Source organism: Melanostigma gelatinosum (genome assembly GCF_949748355.1).
Source record: "Melanostigma gelatinosum genome assembly, chromosome: 15".
Classification (NCBI taxonomy): domain Eukaryota; kingdom Metazoa; phylum Chordata; class Actinopteri; order Perciformes; family Zoarcidae; genus Melanostigma; species Melanostigma gelatinosum.
In genome coordinates, this window is record NC_136648.1 from 2862794 (window position 1) to 2887309 (window position 24516).

A 24516-nucleotide genomic window follows, 5' to 3' on the forward strand; every position below is an offset into this window, starting at 1 on the left:
TGCTTTAGGGCGGGGCTTACTGTGAGTGACAGGTCGCTACCCTACCAGAGCTGTATCTGCCGTTTCTACGTCACTACTCAGCAGTCCAAATATGGTCACTTCCGTTCACTGGTTGTAAAAAAAAACAAGATGGCCGTAATCCAAGATGGTGACAGACAAATCACCGAACTCGAGGCTTCAAGACGACAGTCCACAAACCAACGGGTGACATCACAACAACTACGACCACTTCTTATATATGTTCTATGTTTGCAAGAGGTCACATATAAACATCATTTAAAAAGTGTTCCCGGTGAGGACGACCTCCTTATGATAAACAGGGAGCGGTAGGGTTCTGTTGCATTCTGTGAACAACTGCTTTCAGTTCTACGACTCGCTATCAAGAGAAATTATGAACTTTTCCATTTATTTTTCCAACACAACCTGAGTTTGCACTAGTTTATTTCGTATGCGTCTATCAAGCCTAGTTTTGGAGATTCCATTTGAATATTCCCGTCACCAGCATGGCCTCTTTTATTCACTTCACAGATTGAAAAGTTTGTGACTGTCTCTCTGCTGCTGTGGAAAAACAATATTCTGGTTTCGTTCATCTCCGTTTGTTCTTTAGATTGGAGAGAGAACTTCCCGCGACCTGTTGCATATTGAATTGAAAAAAGAAACCTCTATGTATGTGCTCATTCAAAACATATATGTCGTGTATTTCTTCCCCTGGCAAGCCATTCAATCTTCTACCCAAACAGCCGCTTCCTCCACGCTGTGAGTGATCGCGGTCTGAAAGCCTGTCAGCGGCACGGCTCCTTCAGTGGGTCCACTCGCACTCCCTTCTGTTTTGGAGTCAACAGGGGAAGTTGAATTCCGGAGAGGCCGGGTGACGCTGTTTGGGTGAACACAGACGAGACGCCGGCTCCCTTGTCTCTCCGAGAGGCAGTGGAGCGTCCACTTCTATCTCACACGCTGGCAAACTTCCACCCGGCTATCTCGTACCTTTCATTTTAGGGTTTATCAACTCGCATGCATGCAAGAGCGAGCACATGCACGCGGGGAGCAGGAAAGTGGAAAAACGCACAAAACTGTTGGTGTGACAACCTCTTTCACTTGAGATGATTTTTCACGCATTTACTGAAGTACTGTACTTTAATACGGTTTTGAGGTTTCATAACTTGACATGAAATATAGAGAGAAATATAGAGAGGCATCTCGGTGTTTTCACTCCACTGCAGTAGTAGCCTACAGTGGCTGGAGTTACTTTGCAGGTTCAGATCACACGTCCGTATCCCAAACCTTCAGGTGAAAGTCGTGTGGCTCCACCATCTCACCTTCTCGGGACTCTTTCATTCAACAGACTTGGTGGTCTGAATGACGGAATGCGTCGATGACTGTCTAAACACATTTAGGTTCTTAATGTGTGAGGAATGTGCAATCCTTCATCCGATCACAGAGACATCGCTTTCAGATCACTTAATTCCATATGCAAATATTGAGTGCATTTTCACAATGCATATATTAACAGATACCAGGTACTTATTAATGACTGAAACATTTAATATTGACGTGGAACATTTGTCAAAAAGACAACATTTGATATTTGAGTACATTCCACCATTACTCAAAGGGCATTTCTGGTTTGAGTTGGATCGTGTTTTTGCCATCATATTTATCATTTATATTAAATCTGACTTAGCTAAGATCAAGGAACATATGGCAACATCACAACATCAAAGTCCAACGGTGCATAAAACAAGGACAAGTCAGTGGAAAGTTTGCAAAAGGGCAGGCACCTTCAAAAAGGTATTTGGCATGTGATTGGATGAACCATCTGTCACTCAAACTCCTAACAAAGCAAAGAAGAATGGCGGTAATCATCTTTTCCGTTGAAAGAACCCTTCAGTGCCGTTCTTTGCTCTTCTTTCAATGACGACATGCTCTCCGGTTCAGACCGGATGCTATCGCAGCATCTACGCTGAACCAGATGCAGTGCTCGTGTGATCTCGTAACATTTATTCAAGTTTTGCAAGCAGAAATTTCCGTTATTGCTTCAGTATTTAGTGCTTCTTCCACCAGTCTGCGAAGAAACAAATTCACCAAGACCTGAGCGGAGGAAACCCTTTCAAAACCAATAAGATCAACTGGAAACACAAGCTGTTTAAGATCAAGGCTGTGTTCCTCCTCTCCTGAAAAGATGTGACTCACGAGGTTTCCACCTGACAGCGATGTGTTTTATTTGATGTGAGAGCACATGCACACATATGAAAACAATCAGATGTGCTGAACTACCAATGCATGTGTGCATACACCCACAGATGAACGCGCACACACACACACATTTCAAAATCCAATTAAGCTGGTGCTGTGGGATCTCAGCCCTACATGCCAAATGGCTTTGAGTGACTGCACGTCATCCACAGTGCGAGACAGCTGACAACAAGATTATGGCCATGAGCGGTGCATTTGTGGTTCGGCCCGATGATGGCATATTATTAGTGCGGCGGAAGAAACCAAATGTGTCCTCCGCCACGTGAAGGCTTGTGTCATTTGATCCATGCAAGGAACAATGTTTCCTTTCGTGGTTTATGTGTGAGTGATTTGTTTGTTTGTAGAATTTGTGCATGAATGAGTAGGCCTGTGTGTGTGTGTGTGTGCCTGCAAATATGTGACTGCAGGTGTAATAACAAGAATGAGATATAAACTAAGACTTATTTTATGCTGCAGGAAATTACATTAAAAAAGCCCTGAAATATCACACGTCTATTATAATGTATCACTCGAGAAATAAAGATGATTAATCCAACCTTTAGGTGTTCAATTTGTTTCAAGATTTAAACATCAAACCAAGGCTGGTGAGCAGTCTTGGTTTTCTATTTGAATACACTTCAGTCTGCAGAATGTGCAATTGATCTGGAACACCTACAACGCATTCGGTAGAGTGGCAGCCTCCTGTGACACTGAGCGACTGTCAGCTTTGTAAAGCTGCAGCCTGCCTGCTTATTGTTGTGTTGGCTTGATTTGTCTCTTAAACCATTACATGAATCCCCAGCCAGCATTGACATCCCAGATGCTGGGTTTCCCCCACAGGAAAGCGTCAATTCAGCTCCTCAACGGTAATCACTGATAATCGTTGGCGAATTTGGTTCATTGCCAAAATCTGGACCACAGTCATTTTGATTTGTCCGCTACGTCGCTGCCAGGTTTTTGAGGTGTTAAAAAGACATAAAAAAGGAACAATCTGTTTAAATACACTACACATTCTCAGAGGCCCTTTACAAACTGCCTTAAAATTAAATAGACATCTGTGAAAGAAACACCTCCATTTGCAAACAAAATCAATTGTTAGTTTTGGACCTCTTGTGTTTTCTATTTGTAAAGTCTAGAAAAGTGATTTTATGCGCTTGGTATAATCCGAATGTAAAGTTTTTGCACCAAGCAGGATTGAGCCCACGCAGCAAGGGACACAACCACGAGCGTAATGCAATGGGCTGCACAATGCAACACGTTTTGGGGCATATGCACCTCATATCTAGTTCTTAACATTTTTTTTTCAAACCAAAATTCTCATTCAGGAGTCGTAGTTGACTTTTCCGCCAACCATTTTGATTTACACACCGTTGTGCCTTTGATTTTTGTCAAAAAAACACATTTTCTAACAGATCTTTTGGACCGATGATTCAGTCGGGAGAGTTTCATGCCCTGGGTGCTCAAACCTCTGATTCCACTGAGCTGCTTAACAGGGTTGAAGTCAGATTTCAGACTTGTTTCCATTGGCACACAAACTTTGGACCGCCGTCGCTCCGAGTAAACTTCTTCAGACGGAGACTTACTGTAGAATTAAGTATCTCTCTGTGTCGTGCGAGAAAAGACGAATAAAAAATTGAACAATGAAAGCATAAAAGTAGACGACGAGGGATTGCTCTGCAACAGGAGGATGTGCTGGTGTATGTGCTTACAGTGTAGCTTTCTACATTTCCCTTGTGGAGTCACTTTGTAGTTTTTTTTTGTTTTTTTTATTCCTCCATAGTGCAATCCTATTGCCAATTAGCTGACAGTTGTTTTATTATTCTTTTTCAAAACCTCAACCCTTAAAAGTGAAAGAGAAAAAAACGAGAAAAAAAACAAAGGCAAGACGCATTGTTTTGCCCGTGAAGCTCATTAAAGGAGACTCAGCAAAAACAGCTGGACTCTCAACAAACAAATGAACCCAACTGCACACCATGTTTACATTTGCTCTGAAGTTCAGGTTCTTGTGTTTGATTTTAGACGAGAGGAGGTGAAAAATACGCCATCGGGTCGTGAACACAGGATTTCGAAAACCATAACATTTCGGGCGTGGCCGGATAATGAGACAATGGGGCCCTGAGCTCAGACATGAAGGGCCACATCACCTAATTTGTACTCATTTTGTTGTTCTCTGTGGTCGTCTTTGCAGTAGTTTTGTGTCTCTTTTGGTCATCTGTGTGTCTCGTCCTAGTTGGTTGGTTTGCGGGACACTTTGTAGGTAAAGGTCAGGTGGTCCATGACACTTTGGGCCCAGCAGGCCATTTTAGAAATCCATCCCACATTAGCTTGATTTTCTGACCAACTTTTACAGCTTTAACCACCCAAATGACCGCATCCCACTCAGCCTTCCGCCTTCATCCCTGCCGTCGTTGTACAGCCGTCAGCCAGCCGTCAGCCAGCGTGCTATCGGTGTTGATATGCGCTCGAGCGGCCGACGTGGCGGACACAGCGATGACCTCAAAGAGTTGTGTGGTAAACACGAGCTAAGCCGGGCCAGTGTTTACATGCGTAAGTGGTTTGTTGGGATGCAGGTACCCTGGTAGTCCTGAGACTAGAACTCGGCATCTGATAAACTGAGGTCGGTGATGAGCTATTCAACTAACGGGCACTTGGTGTGAAGGTCTCAGCTAAGACGAGAAGAGGAACCATAGAAGAAGAGCGTACTCACCACCACACATATCATTGCGTTGAATTTAGGCCTGCAGGACCCACTGACGGAAAATAATGACATTGCAATGTTCTGATCCCATCATAACTCAAAACAGAGGTCCCATGTGCTCCAATGTTTGCAAATGATGCAAACGTGAACTTTAAATGAGATTTTTTTTGTTTTAGAACTTTTCTCATTATCTTCTTTTCATGTAGAAAGTGTTCTGGCCCTTTAAAGAGCCGCGTAATGTCTTCATTTAAATTGCCATCAGTGTGTGACTCTAACTGGTATTAGGCAATAAAGGTTTTAATACTGGTCCAGTGGCTTTGAATATGCATTACAGCACATGCATTTCGGGCTTTGACGTTGACAATTGATGTTGTTTTCACAGAGAAAGAACAGAAGTGACTTTTGTTGTTCTTTCGTCGTCATTGTACGAAGCAGCAACAGTGACACACATGACTACAGAGGCTAGTTCTGTAGCTCAGCTGGGACAGGTGACTTGCAGTCAGGTGATCCAAATGTTCTGCACGTGTCAGTGTAGCTGAGGTGACGACGTCATCACTTCAGTGACCTGGTAACGCCCTTCTTCTTATGTCACATGCAGTCGAGGTGTGCTCGGTGGGAATGGAGCTGATGACTCTGGCAGTGTCAGCATTTTCTTTCTGTTGTTGATGTTTTTCAGAAAGGCAAGTATGAGACATGACAAGGTAAGAGAGAAAGTAAAGTAAATCCTCCTGTGAGGTACCAGGTACCAGTTAAGTCCTGACCTCCAGAGTTCATTAAGCCCCGTTTGACTCTCGCTAGTCCACGCTCAGTGGCTGGGATATGACAAAGCAGCAGAACCAATGTGATACAATGGCTGCTTTTCCCGAGAGTTGGCATGTGCCGTTTTGGGGACGATGCGTTTCTCGGGACGTGTCTCGGTGAGGTCGGCCCCTGACTGAAGGCCGTGGCATGTTAAAGGGTCCTGCAGGGTATTCTACCTCTACTGTATCCACTCTTACCGTTGCAGCCTATTTGCAAGACAAATCATATTGATTTGAGTTCCGATTACTTTGCAATTATTTTACCTTTTTTAACAATGAGCCCAACTCTACGGGCTGGAAGTTGGCTCGTAATTGGATTTTGAGAGCGATGTGCTTGTATGTGATTGTGTGCGTTGGTGAATTTGGAGTCGTGACAGTTCACATCTGTCTCTCTCTCCCTCTATCTCTTGCTCACACACACTCCCAAACACACACTCCCTCGGTACCTGTGTGTCCGTGAACGCAGGGGGTCTATCCTTGTGTGTGTTGGTGCGAGGTTAGTGTGGCTATATGTGTGAAAAGAGGCAAGATATTTATATATATTTATTCTGTGTGTGTGTATATTCCGGGCACATTGTCTGGACAGGGAGAATGAGAATGGATGGGATTGTAATTACTGAATGGAGATATCCACACAGTGTGAAATTAGAAAAGGCGAAAACCTCCCACGGGCACAGCCGGTAAAGAGAGAGTAGTTGTCATGGAGATAGGTGAATTCAAACAGGGCTTCGCAAGCCTTCAGGGAAAGAGGTGTGAGTGAGTTTTCCCCTTCATGTGTGTGTGTGTGTGTGTGTGTAGGGCGGCGGTGGTGGTTTGGGGGGGGGGGGTTGTTTTTTCTTTTTATTCTGTGAAAGAGGAGAGAAAAGTTGCCGTGACCTTGATGAAGACGCCGTGTTTTAAATTATTCTCCATTCAAACGCACAGTGAGCCGTACGTGGGCTGAAAGCGGAGGAGGTGGTCCCATGGGCGTCATCTCGACTGGGAATGGGGCGTGCGTGTCCCCCTTCTGTCAAAAACTCAGCTCGAGTGACTCGCTCAGCTCTGAGTTAAGGGAAAATACAGATACACGCATTTGTGTTGCCTTCAATTGTTTTCATCTTTGCCTCTCAGGCTGCACAGGTTGCCCTGTGAATCTGATTGGTGGAGCTCTTTGTGGCCACATGCAGGAAGTACTCAAGTACCCAACAGACACTGCTCACGACTAAAAACTGCAACTTTCTTTTCTTTTTTTTGACAGATAAATAAATTCACACCTTTAAATGTTGTTCTAAATATTAGAAGTTACCATCGAGCTAAGCTAAGGCAGCAAAGGGCAGCGTTCGCATTACATTAATTGATTTTTAATGACTAAAACTAAAATAAAATTGAAATGTTATAGCATTGTTAGCCATGCTGGCGGCACGGCTCTAGAGAGCTTAATGTTGGCCTCTCGGTCGGCCGCTCCACCACTTCAGTCCAAACTGAAATACCTCGACAGCTGTGTGACAGCGGTGAATGAATCCCCAGACTCTTCCTTTAGCGCCACCAGCAAGTTGACAATTCTGGCTTTTGCCAATCTTCGGTATTCCCACTGCACCGGGTTTCCAACTAACACCAACGCAAAACCATCCATGTCATTATTAGACGGTCAGAGTAACTGACCTAGTCTAAAGAGCAAGAAAAACAAACACAGGACAGTAACCCATGAGACCACTTTCCATGTCCCGTGTGAAACCAAGTCAAAGTTGTCTTCGTTCACCTTTTGTTCCATGAGTTACGTCCTTAACGCCTCAATAAAGTACTTGTGTTGCCTTAACCAAGTGGTTTGTCACGTTAAGTAAACCTAAAAACAATTAAATCTACACTGAAAGTTTATTTTTGAAACGCATGCAACGAGCGGAGACCGTGTTTCCCGTGAACACGCAAGTTTATTTTGAAAAAAACAAGCAGAAACCGACACACCGTCCCCGACACAACCTCTCAAGCGTCACCGAGAGCTTCGTAGTTCACTGACCGAGCTTCGGTATTTGACGAGTTGGGAGTGAGCTGGGAATGGCATTGTGTTGGGTATCCATGAAGACACCCCCCCCCCCCCCCCTCCCCCCGGTTGGTGTCTAAATGTCTTTCTTAATGCCGGTGAAGATGTCAGGCTTCCCCTCTGTTCACAGAGGCATCATGGCTGGATGGAAGCAGAGATAGACTCGGGTCACTGACGAGCTAGAATCCGGTGTATGCGGTCTCGGCAGTATCTTGGAGTAGATCCCAGAGTGGGATGTACTTGGCAGTGAGCCACCTATTCCACCGCGCCATGACCGCATTACGTAACCGCCAGCCAGAGACAGGGAGGGGAGGGTGGGGGTTAGACTCCTTTGTCAGAGTTCAAAGTGCGCTGTGAAGAGATAATGGCCTCCTTTTATCAGTATGCCATAGTAATGAGCTTGTTCATCACCTAGGGGGGAGAGTGGTGGAAGGGGAGGATGAGTGGGGGTTCAGAGGGGGAGGAAGGCTGAGGAATGCCCATCCATCAGGCAGCGAACCCGTAGCGTGGCCAGAGCCCCAGCCCCCTTAAACCTCCAGACCTCTTCATCACTGTCTGTGAACACAGGGTTTGGAAAAGCTATCCAGGCCTCAGAACAAGAATGAACCCCAAATGGAGGATTTAGCTCCACAATCCAACCATTTCTGATTCTCTATTGATGTCATAAGGAGAAATCTGCGTAAGAAAACCATAACACATGTAAATAAATGTCCAAAACATGGCAAAACCTGACACAGAAATGTATAAAAATACAGTGCGCAAGCAGGCATCAAATAAAACCTGTTGTACCACCACCCAACAAACGATGAATCGGAAGAAGTCGGAGCTTTAACAGTATCATTTTGTAAAATTGGAACCCAGGAAATTACATTTTCTTATGTTGGTTTAGAACTGTTTCCTGAAGTGTTTTCTTTTTTCACAGAGCTGGATCTTGTTGCCGGGCAGAAATGCAGCACAGCATCCCCTTCCTGTCCAGCTGGCATGTCCGCTAGTAGACATTGAGAGCTGTTGCTCAAGGACACTTGAGCAGTATGGATGTCGGCTCCCAGTGGGGCTCTATTAAATGGAAAGTCTACAAGAAGTAAATAAAGCAATGCTGTGGCTTGTGTGGCTGTATGGTGAAGAGTTTATATGTATCTCTCAGTGATTGAATCTTCAACTTTCTTCTTCTCTGTCATCGATAACCACATCACCAATTGTTACGTCAGAGGTTTGACAAATGTGCTCTCTATTCACATTTGCCTGCAATGTTCTTTATTCTGAAATTCAAACCAGTAATCTTAGTTTTCAGTTTTCTTAGATTATCATCATCATTTTCTTTGATTATCCAGAGTAACAGGGACTTTGTGTCATTGGCCTCTATAGTAAGAGAGACCAACATCTCGAATAAATGAAATAAAAACTATAGATCAGCGGTTAAATCTACTTATGCTGATTATAATCTTAAGATTATTGAATTCATTCAGAGTCACAGGACAGAACATTCACCAAGTGACCAAATGTAAATGGAGCATTACAAACCACTGGAGACCAACACAATGTCCACTATATGTTGTATTGTTGAATCTGTATAGTTTTAGTGGCTGGATATGATTCAAAACCGGCCGGAGAGGTTCCCGGGTGACATGGAGGTGACGGACTACCATCCACGGGGGGTCGCTGACCTCCACTTTGAACAAGCAACCCCCCCCCCCTCCAGGGACGCAGAGGTGGGCATACGAGCTCTGAGGAGGGGGAGAGTGTGTGTACTGGTTAACCTTGAATGTTCTCATTCATTTCACTGATAGCATGTGAATGCATTCTCTCAATGCTCTTTGCTAAAGCTTGAACCACGCCAGAGATTCACAGCGTTTGAGTCCCACTGGAGCCGCCCCATGATAACTGTAGGCTAGTATTTACAATGTAAAATGGATAAATGCACATCTTGGTAATTCCTACCCTGTGATGGATACAGTTACTCTCAGAAATATAGTTGGCCTTGAACTAGTAATGTCTACTTCTCAAACAATCCCGTCCGATTAGATTCATAGAGGTACTGGAGTTAAATTACTGCAGCAGTAAAAACTGTGAGTGACAGGTTGTGGTTGCTCTGGTCAGTCAGGGTCGAAGGCCACTGAGGCCATGGCCTTTGTGTTGTTTTAGGGAAAGTCAGTTCAAATACACACAAATAACAAACAGTGGATTAAGACGAATACTGTTCTGACGTTTTTAATAAGACCTGATGTCTTTGAATTGGACTGTTTATAGATGAGAACACCAGCGCCAGCATTCAAACTCCAAGGAATCTTTTTCCGAACACACCTTGTCACGAGCCTCCGTTTAAAGAGTCTGTAAACGGGATTCAGAGCACGAATACATCTGCATTGTAAATATATTGTTTAGAAATGTCTACCTGAGCAGAGAATGACGTCGTTCTCCCACTGTCTGTGTTTTTATCTCAGCTTGTCTGAGCTTTGTTAAGTGCATTTTAGTGCATGTGAGTCTGTCTGTTGAGCCACACTGGCTAGCTTAAGGCTGCCGCTCTGCACCGCAGCGTAACGCACACCCTCTGGTTCCCCCTCAGGTAAACGCCGTTGGCTCTGTCAGCGCTGTTTGCCGTTGTTAGCACCGTTAGCGCCGTTAGCTGCCAGCCGCCGGTTCAGCTGCGGCCATGTTGAGAGCGACGGAACTCCGTATTGAGCACCTTTAAAGAAGACGCTATGTCGAATTGTCTCATCGCCAGAGTCTCTCTCTGTTGGCCATCTCAGTCAATATTTTTACAAATCTCCAACTGAACTCAGACTTAATTTGGGTGTTTCAATAACTAATTTGTGTACAAAAACTATGAAGATTTGAGCTGTGATACCTGCAAGGATTTGCATAGTTATGCAATGCATGCTCCCTGTCTGTAGTCTGTATAGCTGTGACTACGACTACAGTCTGATGGTTCTTACAATAAAAATACAACATCTAGAAATATATCCAAAAGTATATCTTGACAAAGCTAGCCATGACAACAGCTTTAGCGTAACTATCTCTCACTACACTTCAATGGATGCCCATGTAACACAAGACAGAGGATGGGGTGTATTTCTTTACATACACTTACACAAAATTCCCCCACATTCAAGTTCTCTGTGGGGAAAAGGATCCACTTTTACCACTTAATTGTCTGAAGCCAGAGCACCATGCTCGTCTCTAATTGTGAACACAGTGGGAAGTCTAATAGCTGTCAGGGAAGAAAAAAACACGGCCGGTTTGAGTCTGTCGCGGTCGTGCATATTTAATTGATATAAATGCTGTTATTGTGTCCACGGGATAATTGACAGTGCGGCAATACAAATCAAGACTGTCCCCAATTCCACAATATCTTTCAAAAACCACTCCCCCAAATTATTGCAGGTCATGTGAGGAGATCCTTCGACAGACTGCATGAACATTGTTTGGCCTTGTAGAAGATTTCTTGTCACCAGGAAGTTTCCTCAGGGAATGAGAAGCTCTCCATCCAGAAGTATCAGATTGAGGAAATATGATATGTCCTTTCTTTAATCCCCCCCACTTGACTTATCTCCTTTCTTTACTTGTTTATTTTATTATATTGCACAGTTTTTAGTTCTGGTAATTTGAATTAAAACACCAATAAATATCTCTTGCGAGTGCTTCAATTATTCAGGGGCTTTGGGGCACGGAGCGCGGCAGGCTCTGTGGAGCAGCAACGTCAAAGCTGAAGCACTTTGTGCCTGCAATCGGAGATGAAGAGGCTATTTGTCTGTGTAGTGCGGAAGCTCTTATCGGGGATTTGTTTGCGGCACAACTTAATTTGCATAAATGTCTTGGAGAGTAAGATGAAAAGTCGCTGCTCTTGGCTGGAGCAGGAGGAACAGATTGTCCTCACAATGCACATTCCACCGAACGGCTCACGTCGTTGCTCTTTTGTCGAATTTGGGATATAGCTTCACATCGACGTCCTGATGGTGAATATATCTGGAAGAATAAACTGAATATTCTGATTGCTGCCGGATATTTACATACCTTAAATATCCCAGATGATTCTATAGGGAGGTTTGGATCATGGCATGACTTTACTTGAATGGATGATTCCAGTTTATTCCAAGTTGGGTCTTATATTCACGGCTTAGGCCATCAGCTTCTGTGTTTTTCTTATTTTCAACAAATCTCATGAAAAGATGAGATTAATGTATCTTCCAACACAAAGACAGAACAATTAGGTTTATATAATGCTTTGAATAGAGACTTTTCTGCTCACAACTTTTCCAAAATGTGATTTTGATGAAACCTAAGAGGTATCAAAATAAAAGCAACACGATTTCTGAGCATTTATTCCTCCGACTGCCACAACAGCCATACTGTAGTTCCCATATTACACATTATTACCATATAAGGTCATTGTTTACTTTCACATTATTCCATTACCTAAATGATTCTGAGATCAGAGCTGCCACAGTTAGGAACACAGCCTCCGATTGGTCGACAGACTCAACCCACGGCATTGCTAGTGGACGGCCAACAGCGATAATAACCACGAGAAGACACAATAAAAAGGGCGAAATAAACACAGAAAACATTGGATTGATTGTTATGGATTTGTTTTACAAAGCCTCTGAAAAAGATGCTGCCGTTGGAGGCTGGATTACATTGCGTGCAGCGTCTCAGAGATATTAAGTATGTCGTTTACGACATGGTTCCACCTAAAGCCTATAATATAGTAAGCTACAAGTTATACATTATGGTCGTTGTATTTTAAGCAATAAAAAGCAAACGGGTACGTTTGGATTGGAGACGTGCAGCAGCAGCAAATAGTGTAAATCAATGCGCATTATAAAAGCATATATAAAGAGTGTACATTGGACATCGTAAAGGTTTCAGATTCTGCTATTTAGTTTTTCTCCCATCATTTCTAGTAACTTCATCACATTATTGATGCGTTTGTGAAAACAATTACTATTATAATATAGTATATAAATTACATCCGACAGAACTTTGCCGAGGCTCGGATCCTAGCGGATCGAGTGCTAACAAGTAATTGTGTGTGTATCAAAGCCTGATAAATCTTTCTGCTCTGTGCCATTGAACTCCATTAAAAACACATCAATGAGCCACACCGTCGGACTGGTGACATGTTCCTTCATTACCACACACACACACACACACACACTGTAGTCTATTTTGACTCCATACAACAAACACCGTCCTGCTGCCACAAATACTCACTAGGGCACCAAGTGTGGATTAATCCACCGCTGAAAATAGTTCCCGACAACGGTGTCCAGCTGTTTTGGGACGACATATTTAGCAGAAATCGACGGGCTTGGGGCTGGGAAGTTTGAAAGTATTGAGACACGGACTTTTTTGATATACGAGCAATTTGTGATGAACCAGAATAATCTTTAGCATAAAGGTTTTCGAATAGAGTCAGATATGTCATTTACTATAAGTTTCTGGCTCTGGTTCCAGTCTCTGAATTCCTGCCAGTAAAGTGCAGATCTGTACTTGACCCTGACCTTTGACTTATATGGGAACAGGGGTAACAGAGATAATTGCTCCTTTGGGAATCTGCTGAATATCCCATGAACAGAGACTTGACGCAGGGAACAAAAGGAAACAAAAAACACATGTAGAGCCAATAAATTCTTTTTATCGATTTTCCAATAAAAAATACATTCATACAGAAACTATTTTACAAAACAATTTCAAATGAAAAAATCTTGTTATGCCATAAAACAAACAAAAATAGAGCCTCATATTTTCATCTCCATGTTTATCCGATAAAGATTCTCTGGCTAAAAGGGCGTCTTTGAAAAGTTGAGCGAAAGACATCACATGGCAAATGAAACAACACATAATACTTAGCGAGCAAAATAATGCAAAAAAATGATGACAATTCAAGTGTCCAGAACAATTCACGTCTGAAAAGTTAATTTTTTTTGTTTTTTTTTCTTGAAAGATGATAGGCCACAGGTGTATACGCAATTGATGCCTTTTTAAAACATACATTTGCTCTACCTTCCTCCAATCAAAAACAAAGATGTTACAGAAGCAGATGAGGGCGAATGGAGTTTGTCTATTTTACAAGAATGCGTCGGCCTCTCGTCTTTATTGGTTCATCTTTAGAAACACACTGCACTTGTTTTTGGTCCCATACCCTTTCAAAATAGAAGCTTCCTTACAAAATTCTCTTAGTTTACAATGTACACATCTTTGCATTTTTTTTTGTTGACATTTCTCAGTGTATGGACTTCCTTTAATGTGGACCGGGTTCAGCTGTACAGCTGCGAGGTTGACGAATGAGTGAGAGACAACAGGTTTCATGACCACTTAAACAAGCCATACCCTTAAAGCAGATAAGATCTTTGTCAACGCTTTCATAAGTCGTACTTTTTCAACAAAACTTTATCCATTAAAAACACCGTGGCTCCAAAAAACGTTGGTTAGAAATGGGGAAAGCGGTGATGGAGTTCATCCAACTGTGAAACCGAGGGGAGTTCGATAAACTCTCTAGAGAATTCCATCAACCCACGGAGGAGTGCGTTGAAGTCGTGTACAGGAACTAAAGGTAAAACATGCATATAGTGAAGCTGGTACAGACTGGTGTTCTCTCAGTTCAGCTGCAGACACAGACGGACACCTCGAGACCTGCAGCACCGCTCGGCTGAACTGGCTGGACCGGTTTCCAGGGTACCGTTTAGTCAGATCACGGGCTTGTGTCAGCCGGGGCTGAGTAAAGACACCGACTCACCCCGAGGGCGAGACTCACCAAAACACACAACATCACAAACAGACTCATGATTGAGAATGTCGTCATTATTTCTTCAGGATCCCACACTTTTCTTTAAAGACTATACCTTTTTGACACATCAACATATAAATGGGCCCCAGCGGAAATGTTTTCTCTGCAGTAAAATCCTAATTGGCGGCTGAGCGTGCCACGTTTTCATGAGAACATATTTCCAAGACTCTGTACCTTTGACAGCAAGTTACAGTCAATCTGAAGTGTATCCGCGCCACCTTGTACTACATAGTAGTAAACCTTTACAAAACTCGAGTTGCTTTTTCAAGTGGTCCAAGATTCTGTCTCAGACCTGGGGTCACTTTTTTGGGGGGGGGAAATATGATTTAGTTGTGATATAGTTGACGATATGTTCAACAGAGAATGCGCGGAGATGTAAAAATGGCAGTCACTATGAAGCTGATATTTAGTCGTTTTCTGTGTTATTATTCAGGAGTTTAGAGGAGTCAGTTGCCAGACAAAAGGGCAAAGCTGTGACTGCATGGATCAGAGCCTTTATGAAGCAATAATGCACTACTAGTGCATCCGCAACCCTCCAGATGTGTGTGTGTGTGTGAGAGAGATCTATCTAACAGGACAAGGCCACTTACATAAGGCATCAGTAAGGTCAACAGTGCATTCACAGATAGAACAAAAGAGAAGAGCAAAAGTGAAGAAAAAAAAGCAATAGTGGTATCCCCAATTTATCAAGAAAAGTATTCAAAAACAATGACTGCCTTATGTGTTTTGTGATATTGTATACTACGATATTGAGTATTATGACGGTAGCTGCTCTCAAATGAAACTTTGTTTTCCCAAACAGGTGAGCAACACATCCCCAGATCCCATGCAACTTCTGTTATAATGGCAATAACCGCGCTTTTTTTTTGTGGTTTTGTCTTTTTAAGATACAGAGCTTACACAATGGACAACAAGATGAGCTTTATAGCGTGTATGTTTTCGAGACAGGCTACGTAATACATTGCACATTTAATAGCTGCACTAAACAAAACAACCTCCCGTGTTTTCGAAATAGGGAGCTGTAGTTCCACCTCCGGGCAGAGAGGGGGCGCGCTCTCTCCCGCAAAAAAACACAAAACAGGCCCCTACTCCCCTCCACAGCCAATAGACTCAAACAGCACGGACAGAAACCTATTTTTTGTTGTTGTTGTTGCTTGCATTCGTTCTCAGTGAGACCACAAGAATCCCCCCGAAAACCCCCCTCGCGTAACACCATCAAACCCCCCTTCGTGTCATTCAATCGCCGTTCCGCAATGCAAGCTCCATCCGCTCCATAAAAGCCGGCACAGGCATCCAGTCTCAGGCACTCACAGTCCCCCATGCGTACAGGCAAACACACTGTCATTGGAGGAGCGGCACACCCGCAGGAGTCCCATAATCCTCCAGGAAAAAAAGCGCTGAACACCATACAGAAGAGTCTCTTCCCGTCTACTCCAGACCAAATTTCTCCCCGTTTTTTTTTTTTTTTTTTTTACATTTCTTTCTCTCCCCCACCCCCCCGACCACGCCCACCCCGACCCTCCGTAAAAGCCTTTCAAGAGCCATCTCCACAGCGAGGTGTTGGAGGCACTAAGTATGGTGCAAATAACAGCCTGCGTTTGCTTCATCTTTTTCCCACCGACTGGAACGTGGCGGTGCCCCCGTTTAACGCTCCCGGGACACACACCGGCCTCGCTGATCCCCCCCCCCCCACCCCCCGCACAGGTCAGGACAAATCAACCAGAATCATCCCTCAGAGATCTCGACGCGGAGGCCATCTTAGATGTGCCTCTTCATGTGCAGCGCCAGGTGGTCAGAGCGGGAGAAACACCTGAGGAGGGGAAAACAGAGAGAGAGGATTTAGACCGGCGTCGTTGTGTTGTATCCAGATACACAGTTCATAGAACACAGTAAATCAACGCGTTAGAACTTCTACGTGACGGACGGCTGTCCGTGTTTGTTCTTCTCGCCCTACAAGGAGACTTCTGACATCAGGGGCTCACTTCTAATTGTTAAATATTTCTGAGGACCGTCTTTGAAAATGAAAGAGAGAAAAGAAACTGAGCTGTAAATATGTTGTATGCCTCTCTGCAAGTACAAATACCACTTACGCATTCATATTTCCTCACATGCTTTGGAGCTTTTACTGGTCCAGGCTTTTCGCCAACGTCACTTGGAGCCAGCGAGCTAGCTAGTGAGCTAACAGAGGCAAAGCACGTTTGTCTGTATTGTGATATTAAAAACATAACTGTTTTTTTTATTTATTGATGTGAATTCTGGACATTTAGATGAAAAAAAGATATCTTTGGAAGTAAATTAATAAAAAATAATTTAAATTGCTATTTGGCAGAACCTCCTTCTCGGCCCTCTAGATGGCGCTCTGCGGCCCACCGGTGGTTGAAAATAGCCGTCTTTAGACGTCCGACGTCTCCGACTCGGAGGACATGGACCGTTGGCGTGGAGGGTTCGAGGACAGAGCCCGTGCTTCGCTCTCATCCTGTTTCCTGGAACGACCTGTACAGGTTTGTCTCACGCCATTATCTGTCATTATCGTCCCCCAGGTGGTTCTTGTGAAGCGCCGATGGCTCATTGAAATGCTGCACCCGGCACGACACCTTCTGCGATCCCCATTCGACCCTTTGTGCCGAAATCTCTTTTCAGCCAACCCCTTGACCTCGACACCGTTCCATCAGTCCGTCCTCGACCCTCATCCACCTAACCCCCGTTTCCATAAACTCATTTGCATAAACGGTGCTCTGTTGTCAGTGAACGAGTGGAGAAGGGGATTCACTGCGATGTTTGGAAGTTAATATTCTTTAAATCCTTTGAAGGAGGCATGAAATCAAACCAAAAAAAGTTTGGGTAAACTATCATAAACATCCAATGCCCTGAGGACTCTCACCTGTCGCAGTGGCTGCATTTGAATGGCTTCGCTCCGGTGTGCTTCCTGAAGTGTCTGGTGAGTTCGTCGCTTCGTGCGAAGCGCCACACGCAGCCCTCCCATGAACACCTGTAGGGCTTTTCACCTGCCAACGAGATGAACATTCATGAGGAAGTGCATTGCTTGTCAACAGAGACACCATTGTGGAGAGATTTCTGCACAAGCGCCGCCACTTTTTTTGTCCCCACACAAAACCCGTTTGCTGACAGTTCAATGGGTTCACAGACATGATTGTGTTTCGTCCAATAACCTTCTTATCAACAGAATACTTTCTCTGCGTCCCTTTCATTATGGCAAATGCCCAAACTGTGATCTATCAATCAAAACGTCACAACATCAAACATTCTGAAATTCAACATTTAGCCGTTTTGGACTTATTCCAACTCATCCGAGAGGTTTCACAAAGCTGGTTTCAGACAAAGAGTGAGATTGTTCGAGTCGGCGCCAAGCAGATTGAGCCGACGACTGTAAGTTGCAGAGGAAAACAACCTCGTGCCTCGTGGGTCTCGAGCGCTGTGGTATGCAGCTCTAAGGAGCCGCGCCAGCAGACGGCTTATGTAACGGCCGCGAGGCTGCAGGAGCAACAGAGCCTGTTCTTAATGGTCCTGAAGGCCATTAACCGCGCGGCTAACGCGGTCAGTCGGGGATGCTCGGAATGCGACTTCCTCCGCTAATGGGCGGCACATCTGTAAACAGGCTGGCAGAGGTCGAAGGTGACTGGGGAAACTGCTCACACTTGAACCCCCCCCCCCCCCCCCCCCCTGCAAACACTGCAAATGTCAGATTCCCATCATTTTTTTCTGCCTGCGACGGCAAACGGCTGAGTCTCTGGGTCTGTTCCCATGGTGAAAGCTGAGAACTGTTGATTTGTTTTCAGGATCCACATCCTCTGGGTGCCCCCCCCCCCCTGCATGAAGTCATGTTCCTCTGTGTGAATTAGGTCAGTTGAGGGCATTCCTCCTGACGAACTATTCAATGTGGGAGCGTTGTCAATACCTACGTTCATCTCACTTTCCAGAATAACCTGGAGTGTTATCCCCCCCCCCCCACCCCTCTGGTGACTTTGCACTCATGACATTTGCATGGCAGCGACAGCAACATCTCAATGTCGAGTGTCTTTACCTGTGTGCGTGCGCTGGTGTGCTTTGAGGTGCGAGCTCTTGGTGTACACCTTCCTGCACCCGTTGAACTGACACCTGTGCACCCGCCTCCTGCCGTCCGGCGACGCCTCCCCGCTGGTCAGCCCCGACCTCTCCGCGGCCCGCTCTATGCCCCCAGTCCTAATTTTCCCGGGTGAGTGCAGCACAGTCTGTATCCCGTTCCACGCAGAGCCTTCCTTGCCCAGCTCGGGCGAAGACGGCGGCGTGCTGATGACGGCGGAGCCCAGGTCTTCGCCGGCGTCTCCCAGAATGTCCGTCAACGGGCCGGAGGAGAAGTCGAGGGTCGGGGAGAGCTCCTCGGAGCTGTCCGAGGCCTCGCTGCTGGCGTCGGAGTTGAAGCCCCCGGCGTCGATGTGCAGGCCGTCCTGATTGTCCTCCTCCTCCTTGATGCGGGGGATCTTTGGGTCCGACTCGTCCGACTTGTCCCCACAGGCGAGCATTAGCTTGCTCCACAGGTCCCCCTGGCTCTCAAACTTGATTTCCGTGGCCGAGACGTAGGGCTCGCTCTGGAGGTACCTCTCCAGCTCCAGGCATGTCTGCGTGGGGGGAGACGAGAGAGTGAGTTCACAGGCGTACAGGGCCTGAGGCCTGTAACAAAACGCTTCTCTTCAAACGGGAAAGTCCCTAAATGCCCCCCCCCCCCCCCAAAATGATGATGATTTTTCACGGGAAACACAAACGCTACGCTGTGTTTATTCTTAGCAGCAGCAGCAGCAGGAGGGGGAAACGCTGTGACACTGTGACACCACTGGCCCTGCTTCCTTCCTGCCTGCAGGAAGACACAATGTCCTATGCAGAGGACAGTGGACGCTCTACGGGTGCCCTCTGAGGCCATATCAGGGGAGATTACAAGCGCCACATTTCCTTCTGAGAACATGTGCGCGGGTGCGTGTGTATGGGTGTGTGCTGGAGGTTCGCTCATGAAATTGACATATGCTACAGAGCCCCCCCCCATTGGGTTAGGGAAGTGCTTGTAGATCTTTTAAATCGATCAATTATTCAACGTTATGTGGATTTAATAATGCATTCGGAGGCATCGCTAGAAATAACATAGCACACCGGGGACCGAGAGGAGGGAGCTCTGGTTCACGGGGGTCCATAAAAAAAGCCCCGGCATGAATACTGCAAGAGCCGCTGTGGATTGTGGGCTCATTTTCCTTTTTTTATTTTTGAAAAGGAAGCCAGAGACCACTTCCTCCACCCACTGCAGCCAGCGAGCAGAGGCCAGACATGAGGGCCGTGACGGTTTCCTAATGAAGCAGATTGCAAGCTTCATTATGAAACCACTGAACACACCAGTGGTACCAGTGGTCACACCATAAATATGGAGGATGAGTCATAAAGTTAAGTGAAGAAAGATGACTTTCTATAGAAGACGTGTGCAGACTCAGAGGTAACGTGGTACATTTCATAGAAACACTTCATTCCAATAACAGAAGGACAAGTATCAATGCTATTATTCATATGGAAATATGATAACGGATAAACACGTCCATAGAGCATGGTGTCACATTCCACCAAGCCCTTATCACCAACACACTTTCTGTCTGAAGAATGTTGTGGTAGTAATTTGGGAATGGGAGAGAAGCCATTCGAGGCAAATGCTTCTCGTCAGCAGAGCTGGATACATCCCAGGCGAGCTTTAAATGCCTGAGGGCGACTTGGCCCGGAGCCCGGAGAGCTCTGAGAGAGCGGGAGACAGAACGCGGGCTGCCAATTCATTTCATTTCAACCAAAAAACCCCGAGCAAGAGGCGACTCTCAACCTCGAGCTGGTGTCCAGTGTAGAACTGCACTGTTGCGTCTGCCATCCTGGGGCCGCTTTGTCGAGCCAAATTGGAATAGAAATCATTCTCTCCCCCTCCCGCTCTCTCAGGCTGTCACTCTTGTCTGTGTGTGTGTGTGTGTGTGTGTGTGTGTGTGTGTGTGTGTGTGTGTGTGTGTGAGAGACAGAGAGAGAGAGAGTGTGGAGGAGATACGCGCAAAGACGCACGGCTCGCTATTCAGTCGCTAAATCTGCAACACGGCGTGTTTTTATTTTTACGCGCCTCCACAACCTGCAAGCGCGAGCCGAGACGATGTGCAGCAGTATTTTCAACAGCAAACGTCACTAAGAATGCGAAACACACGAAGTCACTTCAAACTTATCATCGGAATAGTGTTGAATCAGGAACACGATGACAGCCCATCTCATTGGAATGTGACAGAGTTGTGTCATTAAGGGAACTTGCATCACTTCCCCTTCAAAAAAAGCACGCAAGTCGACTTTTAACGGGGAATTAACTGTTGCACTAAATCAAACGTGGAGTTGCGTAAACAACTTTGACATTTCGCAGGACCGCACGCGCCGCTGTCACTGGAGAGCAAGTTTCCCAAATTCACCCACATTCCTCGCACTTTACCACGTAAAACAGTCGCACGGGACGATCTGTCAAGCTTCTATTTTTTGTTTTGTTCGCGTTTCGATGGAGGGGAATAAAGTCGTTACCTGCTGCCAGTACTCTTCCAGGGACGGTAAAGCGGAAAAGTATCCGGTGTCGTGCACAATCTGGAGCTCCTGGAAGATGCTACACATGGGGATGACATCCATTTCACTGCTGAGATGCAGCCTGCAGAGAGAAAACTAAAAGCCAAAGCTCGCTGTGTTTCGGAGAGAAGCTGGAGTCTTGGCTGCGTTCGCATGTATGAAGGTCCGGACTCGTGCGCTTCCAGCGGAGGTTTGGAGCGTGTGACGCACCGAGAAGCGCACAACACTGAACTCTCCAAAAAAAGTCCGTCACTGCACTGTAAAACTTACCCCCTCCCTCCCCCCCACCCCCCCGATTCAAAATTACAGACATCCCCCCCTCCCTTCCATGTGATTGCATTACGTTCGGCGCGTCCGCCAATGGGCTCACAGGAGCGCGCCGCCCGCCTCCAAAGACCACCTCCTGGCCAATGACGAGCCGGAGCCGACTCATCCTGTCTGTTGCGGTTGGTGCGCGGTCCGAAGCGTCCCCGGCTCCCATTGGGCTAAACGATCGCTATTTTTAGAGCGGTATATAAACCGGAGTGCTCGCGCACCAAAACGAGGAAGTCGACTGGTTCGAGCGTGAGCGTCTCCGGAGCAGGAGAAGCGCTGGCTGCTGGCTGCTGGCCGCCGAGCGCTTCAGTCTCGAAATAGACGCCACTTCTCTGTTGTTGTTTCACACACAAACACGACTGACACCACTTCTCTTGGCGACTAGAACCTTGAATGTAAAGAGGAACGTGTGCAAATAAACACACGGGCTCAGTATTCTCCCGCCTGGGGCGCGCGATCCACGCGGTGATGTTCGGAGGCGTCTGCGAACTCAGGGGACCGTTAAAGGTCTGATCAATTTCTGCAGTCTGAAGCAAATGAGAGACTTCTTCCCTTTCATGGCCGTCCAGAGATCCACGAGGAGTGTTACGAGTCCCCCCGAAGACAGTGGAGCAGTTTAATAAGCCATTAAGTTATAATAGAGTCGCCATAAAGATGATTATTCACAAAAAGCTGTGCAGGTTATTGTAGTGGCGGCGGCTGGAGGCGTGTCATGGGGGACAGGTTTGCTCCTGCAGGACATAATGTGCGCGCGTGCGTGTGCGCGCGTGTTTTAATCTCAGTCACCTGTGGCTCGCTTGTTCTACAAAAGAGTTTACTTCTCGTGCACCAAAAGCGTATTTGCTATTCTCGATTATGATCATGAAACCACATCGCCGGTTCACTTGTTTCCTGTAGATGCAGACAAGATGAAAAAAAGCACGGGGCCACCCATGGTGCACAGGGAGAGTTTCTATATACATATATATTTATATACAGATAGATAGATAGAAGAATAAGGTGTTATAAATACACACGAGCACTCTACATGTATGTAGATGCTCTGCCGTGATCAGTGCTACCCCTCACTTCCCATCACCCCCGGATCAAAGGAGCATGAATATCAATCGGAGGTAATAGGCCTACATGTCGATAGAAGAGATGTATGGCCTCGGTGTGTGCTCTGCGTCGGGCTGAATCACGTTGGTAGCATAAAAGCTTCACTTGTGAAATGTCATTTCATAAAACATCAACAGTTCATTATTGGTGATCCAGTCTGTGAAAGAATTAGGCTTTTATTTTGTTGAGTGAAGAGTTAATTCGCCTTCAGCTCACATGACTAACAGCACTTCAATTAGTTGGGATCTATGTGCTCTATGTGCTGCCCCTCTTTCCAACGGAGAATATCTTACTCAGATCTCACTCCCTCATTCCAAACGGTGACTAATGCTGAGCTATTATTACGCTCACTAACACCTAACATACATTAGACGAGAGTAAAACCGCGTATCCAGTTGCACAAGATGTGGGATGAAGTTGAAATCAAGCGGAACAACAGCGGCATTGACGGGCCGAAGGCGGGCGATGTGACAAACAACATATTTGGAACAGAGCGCCATTGTTTGAGCCATCGGGCCGGTCGAGCGCCTCCACAACGGAGTCTCTTTTGTTGAGATCTCAGCTGCGGGCACATTTGCAGCACTCGGCAGCACATTTTGTCATGAGTTTAAAGGGGTTCAGGGACAGAGAGCACATGGACAGCTCTCTGTTGTGACATGGATGATTGGTGATTAAGGGAAGAGTCATGCTTCCCCAAAGCATCAATGAGTCATTGTTGACCATATGAACAGTGTGGAGGACGGTAGAGTATTTATATCAAAGCGCATTCTGTATGTACCCTCATTATTAAATACTTTTATGTGCAACATGTCACCAGAGAAATGCAACAGGTGTTAAAGCTACTATGAGAAACGTATTGTGTTGATTTTGGCGCTCCCTGTGGATAAAAACGGTAGTGTTGACAAGAACCAGATTCCCTTTAAAAAAAAGCTGATTTTACAGCAGCAGGGTCTGACAGTCGGCCCCTCTCAGTCTTGGTTCTGGTTCTCCCGTGCCTCCAGCGGGTCCAGCAACACGGCCCGGGTCTCCAGCAGCGTGGTGGCGGTGTTGGCCCCCAGCGGAGTAGCGAGGAGAGGCTCTGCTCCTGGCCAGAGGAGGAGACGCTGCTGAGCTCCCCACCTCTCTCCAGAGCTCTGACTGCAGGTCCGCTGGAGTCTGACCTGAAGGAGTTTCTGGTGAACCTCCGTGATTGATTTGGCTCAGATTGCGACCCGGTGGCACTGCTTACAATCATTAACTAACGATATAGACGTAGCCAATCTTCTCGCTGATGGTCGTGTTTACTTACGTCATAAAGAGGCATCGGTATCAAACTGAGACAAGAAGTTCCTCCCGTAACTTTAAGTCGTGAGAAAAGTAAACTAAAAGAAAAGATGATTCATATGTAATGCCCGCAACAATGACACATTCAGGGTGCCAGCATTTACTCTCGACTTCCATTCATTGTTTATACTGTGGAGGTTCTGCTTTGAAACTCACGTCGTCAGTCTGTTCCTGCACCGTCGTCACCTCGAGAATGCAGCACACTCGCCAGCAAATATGTCTCAAGTGACACTTTTCTTCTGTCATCACAAAGAGAAAACCTTTGTGCTTCGTGAAACTCTGTGTTTATTGCCTTCAAAGCAAATTCCTGCACACTTGTTGTTGTCGTAGAAGTTATTCTGAGTCTGATGTAAAGATAGCATGAGACGGATGCTGGCCTGCCGTTGACAGGATGAATCCATAGCAACAAAATAATGAGCATGAATCGAGCCTTGTGTTTCTTTGTGTGATTAATTGGTACATGCCTATTGAGAAGTAAATGTTTACAACATATTAGAATGACACAATGTAAGTTATCATATGTTACAAACATATGTTTTCAATAATCAATGCAAATACTCATTTATTTATGTTGCTTGCATATTGTTTGTTATTTAAATACAAGCAAACCTTCGCACAGCATCCAAAACCACGATTGTCA

The 24516-nt window shown here is 45.6% G+C and overlaps 1 protein-coding gene across 1 annotated transcript; it reads right to left on the bottom strand.

Annotated features, from left to right (window-relative positions):
* Positions 1 to 16212: 16212 nt before the first annotated feature.
* On the bottom strand, positions 16213 to 21352 carry LOC306789071 (Krueppel-like factor 6). The gene is made up of 4 exons (XM_079284844.1): positions 21102 to 21352; positions 18577 to 19150; positions 17416 to 17539; positions 16213 to 16344 (listed from the first exon to the last, which is right to left on the bottom strand). The coding sequence occupies exons 1-4, from the start codon at positions 21201 to 21203 to the stop codon at positions 16293 to 16295; spliced, it is 852 nt and encodes a 283-aa protein (XP_079140970.1). The 5' UTR covers positions 21204 to 21352; the 3' UTR covers positions 16213 to 16292.
* Between the last annotated feature and the right edge of the window lie 3164 nt (positions 21353 to 24516).

Bases quoted from the DNA above. Each gene is read 5' to 3' on its own strand.
- LOC306789071 (XM_079284844.1), bottom strand. From the start codon at position 21,203: ATGGATGTCATCCCCATGTGTAGCATCTTCCAGGAGCTCCAGATTGTG. The intron at 19,151-21,101 runs GTAACGACTTTA...CCCCCCACGCAG, and splicing joins TGGAAGAGTACTGGCAGCAG to ACATGCCTGGAGCTGGAGAG. The intron at 16,345-17,415 runs GTGAGAGTCCTC...TCCCCTCCTCAG, and splicing joins AAATGCAGCCACTGCGACAG to GTGTTTCTCCCGCTCTGACC.